At 41.9% G+C, this 22,813-nt stretch overlaps 1 protein-coding gene across 1 annotated transcript in view; it reads left to right on the top strand.

Annotated features, from left to right (window-relative positions):
* Window positions 1-22,813, top strand: part of KIFAP3 (kinesin associated protein 3) — a gene marked incomplete in the record, with an annotated part of 1,467,647 nt that overhangs the window by 331,732 nt on the left and 1,113,102 nt on the right. Inside the window, 1 exon segment of the mRNA XM_044085270.1 lies at window positions 12,612-12,790. Within this exon segment, the coding sequence (XP_043941205.1) occupies window positions 12,612-12,790 (179 nt within the window).

Genomic DNA, 22,813 nt, shown 5'->3' with positions numbered 1-22,813 from the left:
ATACAAAGTCTGTATTAGAATCCTGCTGAGCATGGAGCCATCTTTAAATTTCTAGTCTCCCACCAGGACACAAGTGCTCTTCAGCAATTACATTCTGCTTGCCGGTAAACCATTAGACCTCAGGAATTTGTTTTAAAAGTGTTCAGATTTGTAAAGTAATGCTTACTTTTTTCTCTTGTCTTGGTTGGCTCTGCCCCGCTCCGTTCACCCTCGCTAATGCACGGGCTTTCTCCGCTCCCCTGCCCCCTATTCCCTCCCACCCTCACTACCTCTACATTTATAGTAATCACAGCCACACGCACAGCTCACCCTCACATCACCTCCACCAATCACAGCTCCTCAAGTCATATCACATTATACCACACCAACTTGCTCCACACAAAATACTCCCAGTCACTCTCATTCCCACTAGGCATTTTTTACATCACCCACACTACTTCCCCATCCACATATAGTGCAACCCTATAATTCCTATTCAGACCCCCCACCTAGAAACAACTTAAGCTTTATAACCATGATTATCACACAACTAAGTCATCTGTCTTCTCATAATTCTTTACAACACCACAAGTTATCACTCTAGCAATATCTCTAAACTTAGTAGCACAATACTGCATTATGCACTCGTATACAGACACCACACATTATAATATCTGCCCACAATTGTTCAAGAACTACATAACAGACCAATTCAGAACTAAACACATATGCTCTCATTCCTACTCCAAAAAAACACAATACTTTCTCACACTCCTCACTAAACTCCAGCATCAGTATAACCATTTTAACTCCAGGCTCATCATAAGTGGGGATATCCACCCCAACCCAGGCCCAAATCCATCCTGTCCAACACAAACTGCTCCAACACAAATGTCAGAACAGAACACCCCCACTTTCTTCATCCCTGGGCAAATCAACAGCAGCAGCAAAACTAACTATCTTTTAATGCTAAATATTAATATTAGAAGTATCAAAAATAAAATACCTGAACTTCAGGCCACAATAGCACACTACTCCCCAGACATAGTTGCTTTAACAGAAACCTGGCTAAATAAAAACATAGCTAACTAGAAAGTTCTCCCTACCGGCTACAATATCATTAGAGAAAACAGACCTCTTCGTAAAGGGGGTGGAACTGCCTTACTGTACAAGTCCAACTTAACTGTCCATCAATTACCAAACTCCTACCCCTCCCACAATAATTGGGACATACTTATCTCACAACTTCAACTTCACCCTGAAAAGGTCATCACCACAATTGTGATCTATATTCCACCTGGAATACACCTGCTAGCCTTGAAGACTTCTTATCCTGGTGTTCTTCCACATACTCACAAGAAACTCTTATTCTGGGGGACTTCAACCTAGATTGGTTCACCTGTATATCAGAACCACCAAGTAATCTAATAAATCTCCATGGCTACCAGCAGCTAGTCCAGATTCCTACTAGATGTGATAAAAAATCTAAAAGGGAATCCATCCTTGACTGGGTCCTAACTAACAACCCCACATTGTACCCTCACACAGGCAGTCTCCCAGACACCTTAAATGACCACAACATAATATACTTTATACGTAATAGAACAAGCATATGCAAAACCACTAACTATATATCCACTAGAAACACAAAAAAATTCTCTCCTGAGGTCCTCAACACTTTACTCTGTAACTGTGACTGGACCCCCCTAAAAACCCTACCACTTGACCAGGCTGTAGCATATTTCAACAAAACATTTCTACAACACCTAGACACTGTCGCTCCATTGTGCAAAATCAAGGTTAGAACCTCTACAAACCCCTGGCTCAGTAAAGAAACCAAACAAATCCTCAAGTCCAGAGACACTGCCTGGCTTTGCTATCAAAAACACAAAGCCTAACTAAGTACCAAGAACTGCGCAACCGTGCAAAAAAATCCAACTACACAACATTACAAACTAAATACCAACACAACCCGCAAAAATTTTGGAAAAATGTAAACCAGCTACTAAAATCCACCCAAAAGGCTACCCCCAAACCAACCACCCTGACACTAAAGTTCCCATCGAAACACAATTCAACTCCCACTTTGTGAACTCAGTTCTATCCTTAGTATCACAGGACAGTTCCTTCCTCACTATCCCCCCCAACACAAATAACACTAATACAAGCTTTACCCTCAAAACCGTTTCCACCACTTCAATCAAAAGCATGCTCTCCAAACTAAAAACCTCATCAACAGCAGCCGACCTACTCCCCAGCTATTTCTTGAAACTTACAGCAGATGCTATTGCTATCCCAGTCTCCACTCTCATAAACAGATCAATTGTTGAAAACTATGTGCCCAAACTCTGGAAAATATCCTATGTTGCACCCATACATAAAGGCGGGACCTCCACTGAACTTAATAACTACAGACCCATTGCTTTACTCTCCCCCCTGGCCAAAATCCTAGAAAAATGCATCCATACCCAGATGCTAAACTATCTCCTAGACAGCAACATCCTGTCACCTACTCAGCATGTTTTCAGACCTGCCCATAGTACCACTACAGCCCTCCTCTGCTTCACAGACACAGTAAACTGTCTCAGAAATGAAGGCGTACAAGTGTCAACTCTTTTTTTGGATATGTCCAAAGCATTTGACACAGTCTCACACCAAATCCTGCTAAACAAACTAAACCAATATCATCTATCAAATTCCACTCTTACCTGGTTCCAAAGCTACTTAACTGACAGGTACCAAGCTGTGAAAATGGGAAAATTCTCTCTCTCCTCAGCTGCCCATAACTATAGGAGTCCCACAAGGTTCTATCTTAGGACCACTACTATTCACAGTCTTCACAAATGACCTCCATACCTCCGCACAGCATGCATCTATAATTCAGTATGCAAATGAGACTACCTTAATCTGTGCTGCACAAAACATTCCCACCCTCGTGCAAACAACTCAACTAGCATTCTCTGACGTTGAAAACTACCTTACCAAAGCCCAACTTATCCTCAACCCAAAGAAAACTCAGCTTATGATTATAACCAGTTCTAACAAAAACACTAACAGTCAATTCACTATCTGCTCCACAAATGCTACTCCAATCGCTCCATTGGCACAGGCTAAGCTATTGGGAATAACCATAGACTCCCACCTAAAATTTGATAGTCATCTCAACTTAACTATTAAAAAAGTACATGCCAAACTGGGGTCACTCTACCGTTTCAAACCATTTCTTACCAACAACATAAAATCAGCCATTGCTCGCTTCCAACTTCTATCCACCCTACTCTATGCATCTCCTATTCTGACTAATCTCAACAAAACTGAACTAAGCAAAATGGAAGCCTGCTATAACAGAATTGCCCGCTTTGCTACAAATTGCTCATATAGAACTCATCACTGTACTGCTTTGAGACTGCCCAACATCCTAACCTACAATCAGCTCTGCCTCTGTCATTCTGTTACCTCCCCAGTAAGTGTCCTGCTCTCAAAAACCTAGTACAAAATCACTCATCCAAAAGGCCGCTTAGATCATCTAGCAAACTACTACTAGAAGTCACCAACAGCTACATTAGCTTTGGAGATGCACTATATAGTAGTTCAGTGGCTAAAAAATGGAACTCTGTCCCTACTAGCATTCAAAACACATCATCCAAAGCCTCCTTTAAAGACCTCATCAGGCAACATCTCAAGCAAAGTTGGCAGTGCCATGATTGCTCCCCAGGCTAGTGAAAGCGGATAACATATACATACAAAATCTAGAGCACTTGATAATAGTTTTCAATCTTACTCACAAACACTGGCTAATCTACAATGTATGTACTGTACCTGTGTACTATGTATGTATTTACCTATGTTCCAAATTTCAGCTGTACACCACAAATCTATTAATTAGTTTGTTCTCTCCACTGCAACTGTTTATGTGCTGCATACCACTGTAAAAACATGTCTCTTGTAATTTGTGTGTATACTGATCATGTCTAAATAACTAAATGTGTCTGTAATTTTTCTTTGTGGAGCTTTTCTCCCCGGGCCTCTGCTGAAAAAGGGCCTTTTCGGCTCAGTCAGACACCCCCGGTTAACAAATGTAAAATAAATAAATAAATAGGTTGTTTCATTGCTCATACTGTCAAATGTCCATGTTACCAAATAGTGGAATTGTTGTGGGGTGATGAGAGTTGGGGCAGGTGGAGTCAACAGGTGTTGGTAGTTAAGAGCAAGGCTAGACATTAAGAGGCCCTTGCATGATGTGGCTTGTGGGTGTAGTAAGAGTAGTTTGTTTTGGTGTGGAGGATTTTTTTAAATTCAGCCCTGAAGGTGGGGAAGGAGGATTATAGTTCCTTTACGTGGGGGGGGGGGGAGTGGGAGTGAATTCCCATATTTTAGTAGCAAGGCTGGAGAAAGAGTGGTTGATACAGTATAGCCTAGTTTTGTTGGGGTTGACTGTTTGAGAAAAGTGTCCAAGGTTGTAGTGTGTATTTAGTATAAATTTTGGCAGGTAGTGGTGGGAATGCGTTAAGTTAGAGAGGTTTGAAGATAAGGGAACCTGTTATAAGGCTATTTGGCTTGATTCAGGTGAGACAGTTATACTGATGAGAGGGATATTTAGTGATGAAGCAACAGATTTTGTTTTCGATAGTCTGCAGTGTAGAGGAGTTTTTATTAGAGTCTGTGGCTGTTATGGGTGATCTCATAATGACACCTTAGGCTATAGGTAACCTGGCTGGTTTGAATAAGTATGGTCAGATTTTCCTATCCCAGAAGAGAGAATGGTTGCCCTTGATTTCATAATATAGATGTTCATCGTGCATACAGCTACAGTAATCACATATGGGTTCTCTGCCGTCAGGCGGGTCCTCGGTCGGCCAAATTCCAAAGTCTTGGTCCGGCGTCGGTTGTTGTCGCCTTCTTCCCTGACGTCAGTGCGACAGGGGTATATAAGTCACAGCCGACGCCATGTTCTCCAGTCTTTTTTGCTGCGCGGTACCCGAAGCAGAAGCAGTTCGCAAGTGCTGGTCGGCCAGCTCCTGAATTTACGAAAAATTGGAAACCGAAGTCTTCTTTAAAGCTAAGTACCCCGTTGGGGAAATTTTTCTTGCCTCAGACCGATGTCAGACAAAGTTAACAATTGTATTTCTTGTGGGAAGCAAATACCGCATCAGGATTTCCATTACCTCTGCATAACATGAACATACTGAGATCTCTTTTTTTACCTGAGACATAGCAGAAATGGCTAAAAAAGGCAACTAGATGTACCCCAGTAACCAATCATCAAAGGAAGTTAGTTAACAGAAAAGTGATGAGAAGACTTAAATTGCATTAGCAGGCTGAGCACTGAGCAGAAGAACAGTAGGTGACATTCGTTGTTGTCCTTGAAGGCAAATGTTGTTCTTGCCCTTCTGCTATACCTGACTGCAGTGTACATTTGCTTAAAAAATTACATTGTGCTCCTTTTCTTGTTAGCAAAGCAATTTTTTGTAGGTTGATGGCATTACTCTTAATGTCATAATGCAAGAAATCTGGAAAAAGCCAGAAATCATGGTAGGACAAAGGGCCAAAATGAGGGACATTTTATGTATTATTCTGATAAACTAAGAAATTTACTAGAACAGTAGGTTTTTCATTAGCATGTATTTTCTGAATGACGTGAAGTCTAAAACTTAAATGTCTGTCATCATTTAGTGATCGCAGTCTACAATGATTTGCCAAAAAACAAGCATTTTATGAGGAACAGACTGAAAATATGAGGCAAAAATCTGGATAGTGTGAAAATATGGGCATTTGAGAGGTATGGGGGATTGCAGTGGCTACTACTACCTAGAGCAGGAACAGATTCTGTGTTAGCATAACAAACACTTTAAAATAGCATATTGGTCTACTAACTACTTGAACTGATATCTTTTCCCTACAAATCAACAGATGTGTTATCGGATCTGACCTCGGCATTTTTTAAGAGTTTGCATCCACGACTCTCTCTTCCCCTACCCATAATTCCCATCTAGTCCCTAGATTACCTTTGATTGAGTTTGTCCGCTTGTACCAATTTCTCCTTCTGATGGACACAACCCAGAATTCTCAAAGCCATGCAAATAGATAATAAGGGGTAAACAATTCCAGGCTGCCAAAAAGACAAGTCCCTGGTCAGGTCCAATTGATCAGTCAAAGACTACAACAAAGGACAGTTTATGATGGGGGACAAGAAGGAGGGCATGTTGCTCTGAACGGAACAAGGCAACATGGATCTAGTATCATGGGAAGTACATAACGTTTGTGTACAAGTGCAGATGGTGAGTTACAGACATAGAAACTACACTCTGGTACAACCTGCAACTTGTATATGAATATATGCTGTAATACTGAAGGGAAAATGTGCTCTTACATGTGATAAAATAAACCCAGACTGTTCTCTTAGATCACATTACAGTAGAAAGTCAATTATCCAAACTAATTCGGACCTAGGGTACTTCGGATAATCAAACATATAACTGAACTGGATAAAAAACTTCTAAAAATGTTTTTGATGAGCATTAAGCAAGAAAAATAAAACAAATTTACTATAAGTACAACACGGTACAGTACAGGTATATTATTGTACTGTAGTTAAATACTTATTTGCCAAACTACAGCATAAGAGATACCAAACAGGAGTTACTAGGACTGCAGCATGCACCCCCTTTAAAGTGCAACACAGTACAGCAACAGCAATCCATCTACATACTGTGGGAGTAGAACCCACAGCCTTCTGCATCAAATGAAAGTAAACTACCTGTTGTTCTACTAACAGTGCTTTTAAATACTTTAGCACAATAGTGATATTTACTAAACAACAATTGCACATTGTAAATAGACTTGGCATAAGCAGCACTAAACTCCTCTTCCCCTGAAGCTCTCAGATCCCTTGTAAAATGCACGTGACACTTAACCATATCTCTCAGCTTTGTAGCACAAGAAATCTGGAAAAAGCTAAAATTTATGGTGGGGGTGGGGACAAGGGCCCAGAACAAGGGACACATTTTAAATATTGCTCGCATAGTCTTAAAAAGTTGCTAGAATAAAAGGTTTTGTGTTACCATCCATTTCCTGAAAGATAGGAAGACTGGAACTTAAATGGCTGTGATTATTTAGTGAATTCAGTCCTCACTGATTTGCCAGAAATCCACATTTTAAGAGGAACAGACCAAAGGTATGAACCAAATATTCCAGACATTCTGTGAAAATCTGGACAGTTGAGAGCTATGCACTCAACTCCTTGAAACACAAGTGGTGGTAGGAGTAGAGAATTTAGGCTCATGTTTCTTGTACCCAAGGTACAGGGTTTGAGCCTCAACAAAGTAACACTTAACCACCAGTTATCCCTAATTGGGGCATTTTATACACACATGCATGCACGCACTGACACACACACACATGCACACACACACACACACACACACACACACACACACACACTTGTAGATGAAGTGGAAGCAGCTACATACGGAACACAGGTGAAGCAGCAACAAATGTTAAATTCCGCATGGTAGGAAAAATGAACATACAGACGCAGCTCTTAGATGCATGCACAGACGCAACTCTTAAGACTGCATGTGGATAATTGACATTTCTGATGATTAATGTTCGGATAATCAAGTAATTGGGAAACAATTTGAAATGTTGGGACCCGTTAGATTGAGTATTGAAATACAGAGTGAATGGAAGAAAGAGTGGACTTGTGTGTGTATATATAACAAGTCTGATATGCCAGTTCTCAGGATATATTCCCTTTGCATCGAGGTATGGTGATCTTGGAGTTGGTATATGTAAGTTTGTGGGGTGTGTGCAGTTTGTGGGGTGTGTGCAAGGGGGCTTGCATCCCCTGTAAAAAGAAGTTTTAAAGAGAAGAGCTATTTTTGAGATTCACTTTTCTCCCATGTTTTTGGTCCTTTTAATTGTTTTACGACTTTTCAGCATTTCACTAGGGAGCCTATTAATTGACTAGTGTGAGTTTCTACTTTTGCCCATGAAGCAGATCAGTCATTTCATTTATTAACTGGGGAGATGCTCTGAGTCAGAGACTCTCTTCAACCACAACATGGGCTGTATGTGAATTACGCTTTTTTTGTGAGTAGGGTAGACTTGGAGCTGTGTGTACCATTGCCAAGTTGCTCATTTCCTTGTGGAATGGAGTGTGGATGCCCATGCCAACTAGGTTTGGTAGCTTGAGTAGGGGAATGCAAAACCAGTCCTGTCATAGGCATGACTGCTCCTCTGGTTATGAATATTGCTTCCATTCTTGCTGTGCCATAACACACTTGAATCTACAGCAGTGGCTTTTGAGGTGTTTGGAGTGGGTCTTTACAAGTTTTAGACTCCCTTTTATCCCATGTCTGAGTTGTGGGTCCTGATTCACTGGACTCCTCTGATGTTTACGTGGATCTTCTATTTTGCTGTCTTCTGAAAACTGCAGACATTTGAATGATGGTGGAAGGAGCAGAGGATGTAATGTTCCCTTTTACAGAGTCCTACTTGTTCTAGGATTCCTCTGATATTTTTGTTACTATAAATGTGAACATGCCGACAGTCATGCGGAGTCACCTCTTCAGATTTTTTGGAGGGTCAGATGTTGCGACCATGTCAAGACTCGACTGTTCAGTAGTGGTGCACTCTGTAGAGCAGTCCTTGAGCCACCTAGGGGATTGTGGTCCTCTTGTTCTTTTACTGGGCAGTAGGTAAGAAGAGAGTTTCCTCTGCTTGTAAATTCCATTTTGGTTTGTGGGGATTCATGTCCTGTGATTGATCATGATTCTTTGCTGAATTCAGAGGCTGACGTTATACTTGTTTTTGGCTCCAGCTCGGTGGATGAACAGAACATTTATTCTGTGTCCTTCCTTTTTGCAGTTCTTTGATCACCCTAGATAAAAATATGGGTTCTCTTTTGTTGGATCAGTTTCCAACTCTCTTATGGCACTTAGTCTAGATCCCTTTTCCCTGGCTCTGTCTTCTGTATAGGTCGTAAGAGGTGAGACCTTGAGCTGATGAGAAGCCGCCTATTTGGGTTCCAAGTGAGTTTGTTTTTCCATTTAGATAGAATTGTACCTTATACTGCCACATTTGGTCTGCTTTGGACATCTATGTCATTCCAGAGGCCTGTTTGCTTGGTGCTGGAATCCATCTGGGGATCCTGAAGTCTGTGTTTAATTCGTTGTAGAGGGCATGACAGAGGCTTGGCTTCAGTTGGTCAAGCAGCTGTCTTGGGAGTGATGTTTCCTTACTCTTTTGGAGTTTCCCATCTCCTTATGTGGAGTTAAACTTCACGTTCAACAGGCTTGTATTTCTTCTGTTGGGTCTGTGGTATTGGACTCCTTCAGTAGACTAATCTGCTCACCGTTTGTAATGGAAGGAATCTTTTTCCATCCACTTCTGTGGTATAGCTTAGAATCTTGCTTTCCTTAGTTTCCTCATAGGACAGTAGAGAGGTCCTTCTCTTACTGAAGTGGTGCATGCATCTAGAGTATCCCGCCATGGGGGCTGTGCTGCTAGGTTAGAGATTGGCTTGTTGTCCCCAGGAAATGTAGGGCTCATAAATGACAGTTTTACTCCTTGGTGCATTGTCAACTGTGTTCTCAATGGTTTCCTCCCCCACTGGCCTTGGTTGCAGTCTGCTCTACTCTGTTTATTAGTAATTGCTTACAAAGCTTGTTTGGTCTTTCTTTGATAGACTCTGTCAATGTAGCCTTTTGCATGCCCTGCCTTCCCGGGCACTGCATCTCTGACAGACTCTCTAAATTAGCCCTCCTGGTTAGACTTTCCCGAGGACTCTGACTTCTCATTTGGTTCTTGTGTTGTCCTCAAAATCATTCCATCCTGATGATGTATTGCTTGGGGTTCAGCCCAGGTATAGGACCCATGACTTGTGGGGGGGGGGGGGGGGCTCCTTAATGTTAGATGTAACAAATAGTTCTTATGTTATCAATTGTAAAAGGGACCCTCTGTAAATGTTCAGGAAAATGCTGTTCTTTAGGTTTGTAGGTAAGTATTAGGCAATCAGTCTGCAGACCATTTCAAATCTAGGCAAAAAAAACTATTAAGAATTTCCCTCTAGCTTCAAGGAGGGCAAGACAAAATAGACCAGGAGAAAATTTGAAGCTACCCATCCAATTATCTAAGTATACCTTTATGGTGGCAGGGGTGCTACTCTGTTTGACATGTACTGGAAGTTTGTTCCAGAGATGAGGGATATGTTGCCATATGACTCTATCATGTTAATGCGTATTATTTGTCCACTGATGAAGGTTTAGTTCCTTTAATCAAGAAATTGAGATGGCGTTAGTTCTGTAAAGGAATAGGAGGTAAAATAAGATTGGATCTTTCATGGCTTGAAAGGCTAGACATAGATGTTCATAGTGAAGCCTGTAAAAGACTGAGTACAGGGAAATGGCTGACCGTCAATCTTGATAACTGCGATTTTTTGAGACCACCGATTTTTAATTATGAATCTCTGAGGTCTCTCAAGTTTTATGGGTTTAGACAAGTACATCCCAAAAGGTGCATTATATTCTGATACGATGCAAGTAAAGGGGAATTAAGGCTTCTTTGGATCTAGTGGAGATGTCTTTGGAAATTAGATAGGTGAGAGATTTTCCAAACTACTCTGGGGACATGATGGTGAAATGATAGGGAATTATCAACAAGAGAGCCTAGATTCCGATGGTCAAAAGATAAAGAATCATCAGCAAGAGGGCCTAAATTCCTTACAACAGTGTCTGATTGGAGGGGGGCATCTAATTTGAGACCATTGTCCTTGCACTAATTGTTGTCTAACCTATGCTGAAGCGATCGTAAATCAGTTGAAGAGCAAATAACAGCACCCAGTTTACAATCATCTGCAAACTTGTGTGACCATGGGCTAGAAATGCTAGCCAGAAGGTCTGAAAAATATATGCCAAATAGGAGAGGGACCAAAACTAAGCTCTATAGTACACCTCTTGTAACTTTTTTTTTTTTTTTTTGCTTTTAGAAGTGGCATTTATGTCAGATAACCAGTTAGCTATCTATTGCACAGTATAGGGATTTGTATTTAGATGTACAAGTCTGTCAATAATGCCTGCATAGGGAATAGTGCTAAAGGCCTTGTCCAGGTCTAGATCTGCTGTATGCACTGCATAACTACTATCCACTGATTCACTTACTTTTTCAACGAAATTACTGAGGTTAAAGAGGCAGGACCTTCCTTTGACAAAGCCAAATTAATGAGAGACCAGGGTTAAGAGATTTTGAATGTCCAGATTAATGAATTCTGATACACAGTCTCCCTAGTCAGCTTCAGCTATTTGAAGTTCCTTTTAAATTGGATAGGTGTTATGTTTTATATAAAATTGTTAGTAATGGGGGTGCCAAATCTTCATTGTTGTTTCTTCAATTAAAAGAAGGTCCTGGATGAGGGCTGAATGGGTAAACACTGCAGAGTAGAGTAAGTATGTACTCCGAACATAGTAATATGACATGAGTTATCAGGTACGTGTGTTCGTGCATGCTTCCATCCTTGAGAGTAACAACATCACTGATTGGCAGAAAGGATAAGCCTGACCACAGGACCTGCCAAGGTAGATACATCTGTTATTTTCTTGTCTGAACTGTGGCTTACCATGTTTTAATTTGTTATAATATTTTTAGGGTGCATAATTCTTATTTTTCCCCACAAGTCTTTTGTTTAGTTTGACACAGGAAAGAGCATTTTTTCAAGAGAGACTTCATAATTTACCTGCGGTATATTAACTTAGAGTACATGTTAGGAGTTAAACCAAATTAACAACCATTTCTTTAGCTGTATCACATCTTGTTGTTTTAAGTATATTTTTGATGTTTAAACGTATCTGAAAGTCACAGAAGTAAGAAATTTAAAACTTCTTAAAAGAAGCTGATCCTAGTGAAGTCCCATATTGTATCTCTTCTAGAAAATCCGCTTGTCTTAACGTCATCTGTGACCTCTGTTTTCAAATGTTCTTGAATTTCCAAATTTGTTACTGTAAGAGAGCACTGATAATGAATTTCTTTCATGAAATTGGTAATGAGATTTTTAGCAGAATGGTGGCACTTTCTTTGAATATGACAAATAGGTTACTAAAACATTGTTAATGCTGAAGCCTGACACTTTGCCTTTAATGTGCAAGGCATATTAACCCCCATCTCCTTCACAATGCAACCGTCGTAATGGTTGGTGTGGTAGAGACTGTGAAATTTCTCTGGGGGCAAACAGAAGGAAAGAATGGTCCCTCACCATTAATTTTGGATATTACTACCTTTTTTTTTAATCTTCTGCCAGAGCACTGTGAATTCATAATGAAATAACTGTTTCTATGAACAGTATTTACGTTTTAAGGGTTGCAGTCATAGCACACTGGTCAGGAAGTAGATGTCATGACCCATGGCATATCTGTAAACTTGGCACTGTGTTTGCAGTCATCTTTCTTTGATGTTTGTATCTTGTGCTTTATGTTCAGTGTATCTGACGTGTTGAATATTGTATTGGTCTGTACTACATGGTGTGTTATACTTCCAGCCATTACAAAATGGCAAACTTAGAAGCAAGAGTGAAAACTAGATGTCACTAAAGAGGCGACAGTCCAGGTAGACTCATGACCCATGTTTCCTTTCTTTTGAAGTTGCCCTGTACTTGTTGCTGAATTTGGCTGAAGACCCAAGGACGGAGCTAAAGATGAGGAACAAGAATATTGTGCACATGCTGGTCAAGGCCCTGGACAGAGAAAACTTTGAGCTTCTTATTTTGGTTGTTTCCTTCCTGAAGAAACTCAGCATCTTTATGGAAAATAAAAACGACATGGTGAGTGCAGTTTTACCTTTTAGTACTGCTCATGTCACCTAACTTGGAAAGTGCATTTGTCCACCTGCTGAAATTAGTGAAGTCAGGTATGCGATGCAGTTTTGGATATATATGTTCAGTATTACCTAAACTGATAAAATACTTGCAAAATTTGCAGCAGTTTTATGATTCCAGATGAACCAGCCAAGTAATACAGTATTGCATGGCAGGTCTAAAACTGGCAGTTCTGCAGGCAGAGATTTCTTTTGATCATAGCAAAGTGGCTTCCAGATCATCGGGACCATTTGATCCAGTAGGCCAGTAGCATGGTATTCTTGATTTTGTGAAACTCTTGCCTTAGAAGCACATGGTGTTCATGCTATAAGGTATTTGAACTGCACGTCATGTAAAAATTTCCTGTGCTGCTATCCCCACTACCTTTGCTATAGTTTCTTCCCACTGCAGCAGTTTATGAAGACTTTGTATATGGCCTCTGGCTGTGTAATGTATATATTTTTTTCATTTTCAGTCAATATAGTTTCTTTCCTGATTTATTTTATGGGGGGTGTGTTTCACTGAGATTTCATTTGGTGCTGTACTCGAGTCCTCTGTGCCCTTCCTTTGTCAGTGTGAATCCTAGTGAGTCTCTCTCTCTCTCTCTCTCCCACCCTTCTTCCCTCCTTCCTTGAGGTCCTTGGAATTTTCTGATTCATAGGATTTCTTTTCCTTCATTGGTCACTTCTTTAGGACCCCCTCACCTACCACCTGTTTGCTAGAAGAAAAAACATCTACAAAGCCTTTTTGTTGCCATCATTGTCATCTGACTTTTAGTACTACATGCGTGAACCGTTGTCATCTGACTTCTTAGTATTACATAAGCTACTACATTTTTCAAACTTCAACAAGTCTGTCTGGACAGTAGCTTGTATATTTACATAAACAAGTTTTAAAGAATGTTCCTTTTCTTGCTTCCAGTTTAACAGACAATACTTCACAGTTTCACTGATAAAGGCCAAAGTAATTTGTTTCTGTAAGACAGGTCAGGTGACTGTACTCTACTATCAATGAGCTGTTTATTATTTCGCGGAGAGGCAGGTCCAGATGGATATGTTACCAATGTGTTTACTGGGAGACAGATCACCATCACCAATGACCTGCCATTAATTCAACTTGCTAGGAGGCATATCAGCGTTTATACATCACTGATGGATTAACTCTGCATAACATTTGGGAATGCCTTTTCTAGACATCTCCCATACTGCTGCATAACCCGTGGCAGATCACTGTATGCACTGTATTTGATGTGGTTATTGGAAAGCATTTAATTTGCACCAGTACAACACAGAGCACAACTATTACTTGCTTCCTTCCGATTTAAACTATTTCATTTAGAAATAGTTTTCTTCCCTGCCAACTTATTGCCAGAAGCTTGAGATACAATCTTAAATCCTTCCACCACTGTACCACTTTCTTACTCCACATAATAGACTCCATTGCACCAACAATAGCTTTTCTATAATGGTCCAATACTCTACAAGTTATACCCCACTATCTTATTAATACTTGCTAACCCTAACCCTGCCCCTAGCCCTAATGCACAACCTACCTGTTAAAAGTCCTTCCCATAACACTACCACTATTCAGACAAATTTGATGAATGTGGTCAGGTTATGGGTAGTAAAGCAAACCTTTTTTACTTTTTTGATGATGTTCATAGTGTTTCACTGTTGCAGTCCTAACCAATGGGTTATCTGGCTCCTGGTAGCCCTCGATCGGCCAGAATACCACAGTAAAAATGACATCGGCTGTCATTGGTTGTAAAGGACGTCAGGGTGTCCAATACAAAAGGAGGCAGCCGACGTCACTTCCTCAGTCTTCCTTGCCGCAGAGCCCTAAGCAGAAGCATTTCTTGCAAGAGTGCCGGTCAGCAGTTTACCTTTTTTGTTTCAGACTACAAAGTTGAAGTCAACTACAGCTAAGTACCCCATTGGGGATCCTCTTTTCTTGCCTTAGCGAATGTCAGAAAAGGTTAATAATTGTCTTACCTGTGGAAAGCAGATTCCCCATAGAGATTTTAATTCCTATTGTATTATTTGTTTAGGCCTTGACCACGAAGTTCCTAATTGTGATCTTTGTGCTTCCTTTATACTGTGTACTGTTCATCGATGGGCTAAGGTTTTAGCTAAGCATTTTGGAGTTTGTTGGAATGGCATCTGCTTGTCTTCAGGCTTTGGATATCTCCCAAGAAGCGTAAAGATAATGACCATGACAGGCTTCCAAAGGTCAAGCCCTTGGATGATGATAGGTTGGTTGTCAGTCATGTGGTAGCCAGTGAGGCGCCTTTGCAGCCCGCAGATTTTCAACCGTAGGCCTCGGTTGAGACCATTTCAGGGGTCCCCAGGCCTCCAGCATCCATTTTGCCTTCTGACGTTCTGCATGTTGCCTTTTCAGCTGGATCCAGAGCTGTGAAGCTGACGCCGGTGTCTGAGACTTCCGTTCTTCTTTCAGACAGCAAGCTCATAACGACGACTTCGGCTGCAACTTCGGCGATTGCTAGGCCTCCTGAGTCCTTTAGACTCTTATAAGGGGTTTACAGACTCCTCCTTCAAAAAGAGGTAGGGATGTCTGTCCTGAGACTTTGCCCTTTTCAGGTTTGGATACTTCTAGTATTTCTGTTGATGGAGAAGAAGTTTCTCAAGCTTTCTCTCCTTTTGAGGATTCAGACGCAGAGGAGTCTATCCCTTCTGCTTCCCCACCAGAAGAGTTCTCTTTTGATGATACTTTAAATATTCTCAGGGAACATTTTAAATGGGAAAGTCAGGATTACCCCATTTCTAAGAAAAGGATTAGGAAGTTTTTAGATTTGCCTCAGCATAAGCCTTTGGCTATTCCACCTGTGTTGGAAGTGTTTGATGATGTTTTTCTGGAAAATCCCTTGACTCCAAATTTAGTTCCTCCTGCTCTCAGGAAACCTGACAGGTACTATAGAGTCCCTGATTCTCATTTGTTTCTTTTCAGGAATCCGTTGGCTGATCCAGAGGTTATTTCTCAAGGCCCTAAAGGAGTTAAGGCCACTGTTACTAAAAATCCTGTTCCTTCTGACAGGGAATCCAGGAACCTAGATAGGTGGGGTAAAAAGGTTTATACCTCTGCCACTCTTGCTATTAGGTCTACTAATTGTCTTTTTCATATGCTGAAGTACCAGCAGCACACCTTGGAAGCTATTAAGTCTAGGATAGCAGGTGTGCCTCAGTTGGCGGAGAGTAAGGATATGCAAGATTTGCTGAATTCTGCTTGTCTAGTCAATAAACTTTCTTTAAATTGTGGTTTTGACATCCTAGAAGCCTCCTGTAGGGCTACAGCTACTGGCTATGTTATTAGAAGGCACACTTGGCTCAGGGAGCAGCCCATGCCAGAGCCTGTCAAGGCCAAGCTTTTGGATGTACCTTTGCATAAGAACAGCCTTTTTGGCAGCAAAGCAGAGGAAGTGCTCAAGAAGATGGAAGACAAGGCCAAGTCTATGCAGACAGTTAAAGACTTTATGCAGGTTCAACCTCCTTGCTTTAGCAGGAATTACCCTTCTAAGAGTTGGACATTCACTGATACCGGCAGACAGAGCTGTTCTAGGACTAGAGGTTACAAATCTTCTAGGGGACAGGTGGCTACCCCTCAAAGGTCTAAGCGTTGTCAGGCTTCCTCTTCCAAGATGGGAAGTTCTAAGCCTGCATCTCAAGCTAAACATTCTCAATGACTCTGTCCAACTTCTGCCTGTTCTTGCCTGCCCGGAGAGTCCTTTAGGGGGAAGGTTGGCCCTTTTTACAAATGTTTGGGCCACCATCACGGACGACAAATGGGTACTCAGAACTGTATCCCTAGGGCACAAGTTTTCTTTCCACACCTTTCCAGTACCAAAAGGATTCCTGGACGCTCCTCCAAACCAAAGGGCAGAAGTAGAAAAGCAAATTTTGTCTCTGTTACATCTGGGAGCAATAATATTCCTGGGAGTGAGTCTGAACACAGTTCCTGCTCAGCAGGTAGGCCAGGGTTTCTATTACAGACTTCTCCTAGTTCCAAAAAAAGAAGGCACCTGGCGTCCTATCCTAGATCTATCCATCCTGAACTCTTTCTTGATAATTCCAAAGTTCAAAATGCTCACTCTGCATTATTTGCTGCCAATGTTAGAAAAGGATTCTTGGCTGGTAACATTGGATCTCAAAGAAGCTTATCTGCACATCCCTATCAGGGAAAGTTGCAGGCAATACCTTAGTTTCAGGGTGGGCAAGCAGCATTATCAATTCTCTGCGCTGCCCTTTGGCTTATCTACTGCTCCCAGAGTTTTCACAAAGTGCCTGGCTTCAGTCATTACTTTTTGCAGGCAAAAGAAAATTCAGATTTATCCATACTTGGGACAACTGTCTAATACAAGCAAATTCTCAGGAACAGCTGTTAAAGGATCTAGAATTTGTAAAGACTCTTCTCTCTTCCCTGGGTTACACTCTCAACGTGGAAAAATAAAAAATGGTGCCATCCAAAGAGATAACATTTTTGGGAGCGAGTCTGAACACAGCTGCCCAGATGATATCTCTCACCCAGGAGAAGCAGACAACTCTTTCAGTTTACTTCAAGGACTTGGCAAGCCTGTACCAGCTCCCTGCAAGCTCTGGGATTCATGGCCTCTTGCATTCCCATGATTACATATGGAAAACTGCATAGGAGGAAATTGCAGTGGTACCTCAAGAACACTTGGTGTCAAAATACACAGGACCTGGATGGGATAGTTCCTCTGTTTCCATGTCTGCGGACAGAGTTTCTATGGTGGGCATAAGCCTGTCTACATAACAAAGGCATGCATTTTCGCCCACCCCTGGCCACTCAAGTCTTATCACAGACGCATCGAACTACGCCTGGGGAGCTCACCTGGATGCAAACAGGGAAGTTGGAATGCCCAGCGGATGCACCTGCACATAAATTTAAAAGAGTTGATGGCAGTCCAGCATGCCTTGCAGCTTTCAAGCATCTTCTTTCTCCAGGGACCCTGCTCGTCAGGACAGACAACACCACAGTCATGTGGTACATCAACAAGCAGGGAAGGACTCATTCTTAGCCCCTGTGCAGACAGAGCATGAGTCTTTGGTCCATAGCAGCATCCCTGGGCCTGCATCTCCTAGCTCAGTTTCTTCCAGGAAGGCTCAATGTTTTGGCAGACCAGTTGAGCAGACAAACCCTGGATCCTCACGAGTGGCATCTGAACAGAACAGTCTTTTACAGCATCATTCACTGTTGGGGCACACCGCAGGTGGATCTTTTCTCCTCCCCAGACAATGAGTGGCAGCTGAACAGAGCAGCCTTTTACAGCATCATTGAGCGCTGGGGCACACCGCAGGTGGATCTTTTCTCCTCCCCAGACAATGAGTGGCAGTTGAACAGAGCAGTCTTTTACAGCATCATTCAGCGTTGGGGCACACTACAGGTGGATCTTTTCTCCTCCCCAGACAATGAGTGGCAGTTGAACAAAGCAGTCTTTTACAGCATCATTCAGCGTTGGGGCACACCGCAGGTGGATCTTTTCTCCTCCCCAGACAACCATCTTCTACCTCTTGCACCAGACAGCATCACAGCAGAGCCTGGAGAGTGGATGCTCTGTCCTTCCGTTGGATGCTGCTGTCAGTTTATGCCTTCCCTCCTCTTCCTCTTCTTCCCAGAGTATTATTTAAGATCAGGGATGAATGACCAAGGACTATTCTCATAGCTCCGGACTGGCCCAGACAGCATTGGTATCCACTGCTTCGAAGTCTCTCCCAATTTCTTCATTGGCATCTTCCTCTGAAACCAGGAAGGGGGAAGCATTCTACATCCTCATCTTCAGTCTCTCCATTTGGCAGCTTGGCTTATTGTATGAATCCATCCTTTTCTTCTTCCTTCAGTCTCCCCATTTGGCAGCATGGCTCATTGTATGATTCCATCCCATCCTCATCTTCAGTCTCTCCATTTGGCCACATGGCTCATTGTATGACTCCATCCCATCCTAATCTTCAGTGCCTCCATTTGACAGCTTGGCTCGTTGTTTGACTTCATCCTTTTCTTCTTCCTTCAGTCTCTCCATTTGACAGCTTGGCTCATTGTATGACTCCATCCTTTTCTTCTTCCTTCAGTCTCTCCATTTGGCAGCTTGGCTCATTGTATGACTCCATCCTTTTCTTCTTCCTTCAGTCTCTCCATTTGGCAGCTTGACTCATTGTATGACTCCATCCTTTTCTTCTTCCTTCAGTCTCTCCATTTGACAGCTTGCTTTATTGTATGACTCCATCCTTTTCTTCTTCCTTCAGTCTCTCCATTTGGCCACATGGCTCATTGTATGATTCCATCCCATCCTCATCTTCAGTCTCTCCATTTGGCCACATGGCTCATTGTATGACTCCATCCCATCCTAATCTTCAGTGCCTCCATTTGACAGCTTGGCTTCATTGTATGACTCCATCCTTTTCTTCTTCCTTCAGTATCTCCATTTGGCAGCTTGGCTCATTGTATGACTCCATCCTTTTCTTCTTCCCTTTCCCAGCAGGTGGTTGACGTGCTGAGGGAGGCCAGGAGGCCTACCACTAGGAAGTCTTGTGCTGGCAAATGGGAAAGATTCTCTCTTAGGATGCAGGCTAGAGGGGAATCTTCTTCTCAGCCTGCCCTTTCTCTGATCATGGAATACCTGGCTGATTTGCTTCAGGGTGGTCTTTCTTTTTCCTCTATCAAGATCCATGCTTCAGCCATTTCTGCTCATTGTTCTTTTGAACAACCCATTTTCTCTTATCTTCTGATGAAAATTTGTCTCAGAGGTGCTTGCAACTTAAAACCTCCCAGAAGGGTGCCTACTCCAGCCTAGGATCTTAATTTTGTTCTAGAGCAACTCACTCTTCCTCCTTTTGAGCCAGCTGCCACTGCAGATTTAAAGTTTCTCTCGTGGAAGACTACCTTCCTCTTGGCTATAACTTCAAGGACGGTTTCAAAGCTGCATGCTTTGATGGCTGTGGAGCCTATTCTTATTTTCCATGCAGATAGGGTCTCTCTGAGAGCCAACCCCTCCTTTATGCCTAAGGTGGTTTCTAGCCTGACTCAGTCCATACACCTTCCTACCTTCTTTCCTAATCCTTGAAATAGTGGTGAAAGAATCCTACATTTTCTTGATGTGCACAGACAGCTCAGGTTTTACCTGGACAGGACTAAAGACCTTTGGAAATCAGCACAGTTATTGGTCAGTTTTGCCCCTGGAGCCCAGGGCAAGGCTATTTCTAAGCAAACAATTTCTAAATGGATTGCTCATTGTATTACTTTTTGCTATTCCTTTCATGACAAGGTTCCTCCTCAGTGTTAGGACCCACTCAACTAGAGCAGCTTCCACTTCTGCAGCCTTTTTAAGGGGTATCCCTACTAAAGACATTTTGGAGGCTGCCACATGGTCTTCTGTTCACACTTTCACAAAGCATTATAATTTGCCTTTGCATTATAATTTGCCTTTGTTTTGTAGAGCCAGGGCAGGGTTTGCCACTGCTGTTCTGCAGGGCATTATCTCCAACCCTTGATTCTGTTGGTTCCTCCTCCCTTTTCTCTGGGCTTTGGTAATCAACCCATTGGTTAGGACTGCAACAGTGAAACACGAAGAACATAGTACAGTTGTGTACACTTACCATAAATGTAGATGCTCAAGTGTATTCACTGTTGCAGTCCTGCTTTCCCTCCCTCCTTCCCCCTTTTCTCTTTTCATAAGGTACAGGCTAATTTGGTTTAAGCCTTGTTCTCTGGGGGCTTCTGACAGTTATGGCAAGAAAGACTGAGGAAGTGACGTCAGCTGCCTCCTTTTGTATTGGATGGCTTGATGTCCTTTACAACCGATGACAGCCGATGTCATTCTTACTTACCTTTGGTATTCTGGCCGATCGAGGGCTACTGGGAGCCGGATAACCCATTAGTTAGGACTGCAACAGTGAATACACTCGAACATCTACATTTATGGTAAGTGTACACAACTGTACTTTCTGAGTGTTGATGTTTTGTGCTGTCGATATAATAAATGGCTGACATGTTTCTTGATGTATTGTGTTAATCATTTAACATGTCGGCATTCATTATGTAATCATGCATATATTGGAGTTTGACTTCATTGGCTTGAATGCAGCAGTAAAGACTTAAAAGGTGAAAAGGTGTGGTTATTCAGAAGTCATGTAGTTGAAAAACTGGTATGCCCTTAAAAGGGGGGGCAATTACATATATCTCATGATCTTGCACTACATGTCTTGGAGGAAGGGCAGATACAGAAAGGATACACACACGCGCGCGCACACGCACACACACACACACACACACACCTCATAATCTTGAAATTCAAAATACTGAAGCCAAAATCCTGAAAACTCAAAATACTGAATTTCATAATATTGAAAAAACAGAGTACACCAACACTTAAAATATTCCAACACAACTTAACAAAACGTATTACTGTTCTCCAACTATAAGGAAGGGGGGCAAGCCCCCCTGCTACTTAAATATTTCAACTCCAAGATTGCACTCCACATAAGAAAATGGCAAACATACCATTATGTGCTTCATCACTGACTGTTGTAACTTTTGTCATGTTCCCTTTTAATTTGTACACAACAAAATAACTCATCTTAGTGTAGTAAAGTGCGATCTTGGAGTTGATATATTTAAGTAGGAGGAGGTGTGGGGGGTGCAGCTAATAGTTGGAGTAAACTAATATGCTTTGTCTTTTGTTTCTCTGTGTACTTCCGCTGGAATATAGTAAGTGTATTCTATCCTGTAGTTTCTTTTCAATGTTATGAAATTCAGTGTTTTGAGTTTTCAGCATTTTGGATTTAGAAGTGGACCCATATCTAATATATATATATCTAATATATATATATCTAATATATGTATATATATATATATATATATATATATATATAGGTTCATAGGTAGGTATTAGGCTATCGGCCCTAGGGCCCATACAAGCCTAGCCAAAAAATGTACCCTGGCTTTCGCCACTCAAGAAAATTATTTTCCTGTGCCCCTGTCGAGCAGAGCCACAGAAGTGATCTCCAGGGTGAATTTCCCATCCAATCATCAAGATTTTTCTTGAAGAGTGCTAATGAGGAGCTCTGTTTGACATAGATAGGTAGTCTGTTCCAAAGTATGGGAAGTCTCTGGGACAGGAATCTATCCCTCCAGCATGTTCTGTTTATTGTGGTGATGAGGTTTAGGTCCCTAGAGTGCGTGTAGCTTGGAGGGATTGGGATTTCTTTAAGTGGAGCATGTCCAACAGCTCTGGGTTTGACATAGCTTTGTATGTTAGGCAGAGATCGCCCCTGAGTAGGCGATATGCAATAGAGTAAAGCTGTAGTTTTTTGAGACGGTCTGCATAGGGCATCTGTTTGAGGCCAGTGATCCTCCTTGTGAGGTATTTCTGTGGTCTTTCCAGTTGTTGTAGATGTCTTGTGAGGTACATACCAAAAAGGGCATTGTACTCAGGGTTGCCAGACGTCCCTATTTGGGCGGGATTGTCCCGAGATCAGCAGCCTGATCCCGAGTCCCGATCTGCTGGTTTAAATCCCGGCCAGCCTCCGCTTTGTTTTTTTTTTTTTTTTGATTGGCCCGTATACCTGGCATATGGGCCAATCAAAAATCGCTAAACATGGAGCTTCTTGTGTTCCGCATTAAACAGAAGTAGCTCAGTGTTTAACTATTTTTAATTGGCCCGTATGCCGGTAAACGGGCTAATCAAAAATCGCTAAACACGGAGCTACTTCTGTTGTATGCGGAACTGCACTGTTCCGCATTAAACACGAGAAGCTCCGTGTTTAGTGATTTTTGATTGGCCTGTATGCCGGTATACGGGTCAATCAAAAATTGCTAAACCTGGAACTACTTGTGTTGAATGCGGAACTGCAATGCATTAAACACAAGAAGCTCCGCGCTTAGTGCAGAGCTACTGTTCTTTAATGTGGAACTCTGTTCCGCATTAAAGACCTTTTTGTACTCTGTTGTACTGGTTGTACTCTA

Source organism: Protopterus annectens, chromosome 10.part0 (assembly GCF_019279795.1).
Source record: "Protopterus annectens isolate FY-2018-M chromosome 10.part0, PAN1.0, whole genome shotgun sequence".
NCBI classification, from domain to species: domain Eukaryota; kingdom Metazoa; phylum Chordata; order Ceratodontiformes; family Protopteridae; genus Protopterus; species Protopterus annectens.
Note: the sequence above shows the minus strand (reverse complement) of the source record. Positions and strands in the feature narration are given on the sequence as shown.